Source organism: Aspergillus pseudonomiae (genome assembly GCF_009193645.1).
Source record: "Aspergillus pseudonomiae strain CBS 119388 unplaced genomic scaffold BDV37scaffold_49, whole genome shotgun sequence".
NCBI classification, from domain to species: domain Eukaryota; kingdom Fungi; phylum Ascomycota; class Eurotiomycetes; order Eurotiales; family Aspergillaceae; genus Aspergillus; species Aspergillus pseudonomiae.
In genome coordinates this window covers 107,998-114,544 of record NW_022476041.1, presented here as the reverse complement: position 1 = coordinate 114,544, position 6,547 = coordinate 107,998, and the positions used below count along the sequence as shown (strand labels likewise).

General features: G+C 47.1%; 2 protein-coding genes across 2 annotated transcripts; both read right to left on the bottom strand.

Annotated features, from left to right (window-relative positions):
* Window positions 1–689: 689 nt before the first annotated feature.
* BDV37DRAFT_295156 (uncharacterized protein) lies at window positions 690–2,141 on the bottom strand (the record flags this gene model as incomplete). The annotated part of the gene is made up of 1 exon (XM_032089798.1): window positions 690–2,141. One exon carries the CDS (start codon window positions 2,139–2,141, stop codon window positions 690–692), a length of 1,452 nt encoding a protein of 483 aa, XP_031939917.1.
* A 1,386-nt stretch (window positions 2,142–3,527) lies between these two features.
* Window positions 3,528–5,345, bottom strand: BDV37DRAFT_284569 (GMC family oxidoreductase; the record flags this gene model as incomplete). Its single annotated transcript, XM_032087526.1, has 1 exon — window positions 3,528–5,345. The coding sequence occupies one exon, from the start codon at window positions 5,343–5,345 to the stop codon at window positions 3,528–3,530; it is 1,818 nt and encodes a 605-aa protein (XP_031939916.1).
* Between the last annotated feature and the right edge of the window lie 1,202 nt (window positions 5,346–6,547).

Below are 6,547 nucleotides of genomic sequence, written 5' to 3'. Positions count from 1 at the left end.
CCCCCCCCTAAATGAATGAGATGTAACAAATGTAATGTTTCAAGGGTTGTAGATACTGAAAGTAGGGCGTACGCCATTCTATGATGACGAAGCATCGTATCAGGTGGAAAAAAAGGTCTTTATTCCTTAACTAGATCTTTATACTGCCTAGGAAACAAAGGTACTGAGGGCAAAAAGATCAGACGCTAGGCCTTACTCGCAGATTCCACATATAATGTCGTTTTTTATCGGTAAGGCATGGCTTGTTGTTCTTGTTGGAATCATGGCGCTTTTTGTCTATGTGTATTAGCAGGTAGCTGTGTGTTGTGGCTGGCTTTGTGTGTGTGTATGTGTGTGGAATTCTAAATGCTAGTTGATCTTTTCCGGGTTTTCCTTTTCTCGACGTCAGTTTTCCTTTCCTACTTGCACAGATGGGCTAGATAGAGCTGGGCGTATACCTGGTTGAATATATATATTTGCACGGCCTAGATCAACAATGGAACACCAAGAATGACTCTCCAAAAATATTTTCTATGAAATCCAAATGTGACACTAAATCTACTACTAATACAGTTTTCAAAGATAGCAAGAAAGGAAATGAAAAGACCGTCCATAGGAATGGTTGGCAAAATAATATGCAGCATCACTGTGCGCGAGTAGAAGAGAAGTAAGACGAAGAAAGAAAACCAATCGATGAATTAGTCCTCAGACTACAGGTTGAGTGCGGACCGGCAGCGCTCAATACCGAGCTGGTTCACCAGGAACTCATTGGCGAACTGGCAGTTGGGGTCCTGGCGCTCTTGAATCTTCAGAAACTCAGGAAGCTTAGGGAAGATAGCCAAGGTGTGCTTGGGGTCGTTGGGAGACATCTTGTTCCAGTGCGAGCGGGCATTATACACAGAGCCAAACTCATCCTGGAAGTCATAGGCAAACTGCTGGTTGTTGTACAAAGTACCCCAGTGGTTCACCTTTTGCATCCAGTCAATCTCCAGGACACCGAAAACACCACTCTTCTCGGAGCCGAGGTTGTAGGTGTTGGCTGGGGACATATACGAGTCATCGCCCTTGAGAGCACGGAACTGGAAGATCATCTTCTCGTTCTCGAAGCCCTTCATCTTCGGGGTCTGTGCCTGCTGGTACTTAGTGTAGTTGACGGCGGCGTCCACGAAATGCTCCATGGGGAAGAAGTGCTCAATCTCAGCGTAGAACTGGCTCGAGCAGATACCCTGGGGAGGGCACGACACTGCATCGCTTGTCTCATCATAGCAGACATAGTCCTTGATGCAGTCACCGCAGCCGTTGGCGCAGTAGTTGAGGGTGCAGTTGCGGACGCCAGTGTAATTGGTCGGCTCCCACCAGCTGGCGTAGAAAGTAGGCTCGATGACCCAGTCCTCAGCCTTGGCGTCCCAGTTGAAGTGAGGTCCCCAAACAGTCATGCGGTCATGCTTCTTGTAGAGATCCGCAAGCTCCGTGTACAGCTTGTTGTAGTCGGTGGTGGCATTCAGCACCTTTGTGGTCTTCTTCAGGAAGTGAGTCGGCTGAACCTTGAGGGTGACTTCGGTGATCAGGCCGAGAGCACCAAGGTTAATACGAAACGCCTTCATCTCTTCAGCATCTTTTTGTGCGTCGATCGTACGGATATCACCACGAGCATCAACAACACGGAGAGAAACGACCTGCGTTGCCATGTTGGTGATATTCTGGCCCGTGCCGTGGGTACCGGTGCTAATAGCACCGACAATATTCTGGACACGCATGGCACCGAGATAGTCAAAGGACAGGTTGCGTTTCTTCAGTTCATTCACCAGATCATAGACATCCCAGCCAGCACCGACGGTGACGGTCATGTCCTTGTTGATCTCAAGCTTCTTCAAGTTGGTAAGGCTGACGATGTGAGAAGTTTTGTTGGTGGAACCCTTGTTGGTACAGGTAGTCAAGTTTCCAAAACCGTGGCCATTACCGACGACCTTGATAAGAGATTGCTTAGGGAACTCCTTCTTCAGGAAGTCGGTAACACCGGTTTCATCTGCCGGTGCGATGAAGGTATCGGACTCACAGCCGACCTCATACTGCCAGTTGAACCAGCGGTGTGCCGAACCAAATGTTGCGTTCAGCAGCAACAACAACAGAAGAGGAAGCCGCATGCTTCCGAAGACAACCATTTCGAACAGAAAGAGCCTATACTGAACCAGACACTTTGTCAGCTCATGGCACTAAGAACGGCATTCAACAGTTGGATTGGGAGATCTCCGGGTGATCGTATCTTTACCTACCCGAATTGGTAGAGTAGAGAATGTATTCTGTGTCCAGGGACTGATGTTTTAAACGTGCAGGAGGAAGCGGCCTGTTATATAGGCAAGATCTTAGGGTATCCTGCCGACATTGAGACATATTGTATACAGTGATCGGCAGGGCCATTCCCTTCTGGTGTTCTTTACAGCTCCACCCTCGGCAGGGCTTCCCCTGTCACAGGTAAACACGCCTAGTTGCTTGGCTACAAGATTACAAAACTTTATTGTCTCATGTTTATATTCACCGGTATCTGTATCTGGTCGCTCATTGCCATGATGAGATTCTGGAGCGACCCGTTGTGACCGGAGAACGGAACTATGCCTTCCAACCAAGAATTCCAAGGTCCAATAAACCCACAGCACTAGGCATTAATTTTATAAAATGTATATGGAATGAGACACATACTATTAATGTCTAGAGATAACAATAAAGATAATACAGACAGTGAACTAGGATCGCAGACATATTGCAGAAATAATGCATGTTAACCCTCTTGGCGACTCGCGAACGGAGAGAGACGGCGTAGGATTCAAAACCACCTCGAAGAGGACAAAGCCAAGAGGAAAAGAAGAAGGAAAGAAAGAGTAATTTGGATGTCGATCAAATATGATCATCCTCCGGTTTTTTCTAGTCCTAGTTCACACCACCACGGAAGTATCGCCAATCCCTTGCTCTTGGTGCATGTACAGAGCAGATCGGTACGGCATTTTCTTCGGATTTGTCTTCCCACTAATTCGTATGAATGGATTGATCGATGCTGTACATTGTCCACATGGACAGGATGAAAGGTGCGCTCTACTGTCCTGACTTTATGGAGCCTCTCATTGACTGCTCCTGTGGGCGGTGACATGCCGTGATATTCGGGTTTGTTAAGTTTCTAGCGTGCAATTTTAGATATTATGATCCTCAGCCATAGATGTGATGACTTGATCAAGCGATATAGGACACAACGATTCCTCGCTGGTCAGTTGGGCTCACACTAGGAGAACAACTGATCTACTATGCGAAAGGTGAAACCATACGGTAGATTACTTCGTTTCAGAAAGCAATTGACGCACCAAACTCACAAAACACCACAAGATAAATTATGGATCTTATATCACTAAACTTATACCGAAAATGTAGTTTTCTAAGAAAGGGTCACGAGATACAGGAATGAATGATATACATACAAGAATCAGAAAAGATAAAGAGGAGCTATAATTACTTGAATGATTCCCTCACAGTTGAATCACAACGGCACAAACGTGAACCTGTCAGTTCTTGGAGTAATCCGCCAGAATGGCATCAGCAACCTTGAGAGCCATACCATAGAAAATGGTCATGACGTGCGAAGACACCTGGGTCGGTGGGATGGAGCCATCAATGACACGGAGGTTTTCGACATCATACACACGAGCGGCGGAGTCGACGACACCGCCCATTTCTCTAGCCATCATGGAGCAAGAGCTCACAGCATGCCAATTGGCACGGAAGTTCTTCTTGACGTAGTCCGTCCACTGCTCCAAGGAGGCCTCGTATGCCAAATTGTCACCGGGGATGCTCTCGCCAGCGAAGTACTTCTTCATTTCACCGGCGTTGGAAAGCTCACGGGCAAGCTTCGAGGCGGCGGCCTGGCCGAGGATATCGAATTCGTTAAGGAAGAACTTGGGATCATTGGCGTAACGATGAATGTAGGGATCGCCATTAAGGATGTGTACAGATCCGCGAGTAAAAGGGATAAGGTCCCATAGATCAAAATTGATCACGCCCTCGGTATCGAGAAAAAGTTCTGCGAAGGCAACATCTTCATTCAGCAACCAGTCGCGGTAGTTCTCGTACTGGATCTTAAGGGCTGTCACATTATGGAAACCACCATTACGAACTGTTTCCTCTGCCCATTGGTCAAGTTTGGTGTTAAGGAGCTCCATAGCCTTAGGAGCGTAATCGCCAAAGGTCTCATTGAAAGAAGCAAAGTAAACCGCCTGACCCTGTCCAGCACCAGAAGCCTGGGCATGGGAACGGACGTTGGTAGTCGTCTGGTCCTGCATGTTGAGACCAACTGGAAGATCAACAACCTGCTCAACACCGGCGGCACTAAGAACATCCTTCAAGCCGATACCAGACCATTCCAAAATCAATGGCGAAATTGCAGATCCAGCTGCAAGTAAGACCTCATGCTTCGCATACACATTGAAGTTGACCTTTTTGTGGGTACCGAAGTTCAGTCCAGTAGCCTTAGCCCCGGATTCAGTTTTGTTGAGTAAAACCTTTCCAACTCGTTGACCTGTCAAGACTTTTAGGTTAGGGCGTTCGTGGTTCGGAAGAAGCCATTCACGTGCAGCGTCTGAACGAGTTTGGTCCTCATGCACAGCATTGGGGATCATGGAGACACCACGAGGATGCCCACAATGGAAATCTTGCTGTGTCGGAACACCACGCTCTGATGCAGTGTTCATAAGGGCTTTCATGATAGGAGACCATGGCTTGCCATTGTCACGAGGGCCTGCCTGAACAGTGCCATTTGTTCCATGACAAGCAGGATCGTAAGAGTGACCGGCGGCAATCTGAGCCTCGTTTGGCGGGCGAGACTTTTCCGCTTTCTTCATGTATTCAAAGAGGCCCTCCCAGTTCCAACCCTCATTGCCGAAGACCTTTTCCCAAGAATCGATTTGGACTTTGTCTGGGCGAGTCCAAGAACCACCGTTGACCAAGGTCGACCCACCGAGGCCATTTCCAGACCTAATCAACTCTGTGCGATTGTTGATCGCAAGGGGAACAGTTTGATAGGCTTGATCAACATCGGTACCAAAGATGTCGCCATATTCATTCAGGTCCTCGACAATGCCCCCACAGTTGGACTCATAAAAGCCCTTTTCAATAACCAGAACCTCAATGTTGGGGTTCTCTGTCAGCTTGGTCGCAACTGTTAGACCGGTCAAGCCTCCTCCAGCAATGACATAATCAAAGGTCTTCTCAGAGACCTCCTTCGGGTCGGTAATGAGACTAGATTGCACATCGAAATGTTTATCAAGTGAGTAGTTCTGGGCCACAGCCAGAGAGAAGAGAATGGGGCTGAAGACCGCAGACTTCATATCGAATGGTACTGCATCAAAGAATGAAACGAGACAAGAAGCGAATGGGCAAAAGAATGACTAAGTTGGAATTTCTCGGGTAGACCGTGCAATCCTTTCGTTGCTTTACATGGAAAGTTGTCCTACGATCGCTATTTATGCGGAGGCCCAAAGATGCTCATTCCTTCTCATAGATTCCTTAGTATAGCTTCAACTATTGACCACGGGCTATACCCTCACATGATAGATTGCCATTCCTCCCTAAAAATCCTTGGGAACCCTGCCAAGTTAACACCCAGGCTTGTAGAGGGCTTAGAAGACACTGAATGATTCCACTAGAGTAGAAGTAGATTTACCACCATCTAACTCAAACACTAATCCATACCAATGTCAAGCTAAAATAAGTTACTCGTCTTGGCGCCAGTGGGTCGCGAGGCTTCAGCCCCAAGGGTCCTATCCTAAAACCTTGGCCGCTACATAGCAAAACACTTTGTGAGACGATTTTGTATCATGTAGATACATTTAGAACAGCAGTTTAGCCTGAATTTTAAGAAGTATACCAGAGGCTACCACTAGCACCCGAAGCAATTGTCAGCAGTAGAAGGTAACTCTATAATTATTCACGTTTGAGTCTTTGGGCGTGGCCTAACCGTTGGCCAAATGGTAAGGTACCACTGATCATAATTTCCCTTTGTCTCTCGTGGGGCAAGCTAGTGAGCCATCACGGTTGTCTACGGGATATACGCACACTTTTGGTAGTATGGTTTCTATGTTCTCACAGAAGACGAGCGATATTAGGTATGATATACTCACCATGTCTCTTGAGCATCCGTCCATACGACCGACAAACATAATCTCGGAATCGCTGTAGGGGGTCGTGTGGAACTAAACCTCCGATTGTGTATGTAGAGCGATAGTGGAATTGGCAAACCTGGATCAATCGTCGTAACAAATGAGACTAGGGTTGGAAATCCCTTTGTCGATCATCTCCCGTTAGTCCCACAAAGACTAAAGCAGTTTAAGTGGGACGCCAAGTCTCCACGAGTCCATAGATCTTGAAAACCCTTATCTTATCTGATCAACACGATCAGTATGGTAGGTATTTGTGCCTAGCTTATCCTTGAGGGATAACGACCTCGGACAAGATTATGTCTTACCGATCTATACGTCTTAATTTGCCATACACTTGTGCCGCGATACTCCCTTGGTAATCTCATCGAATG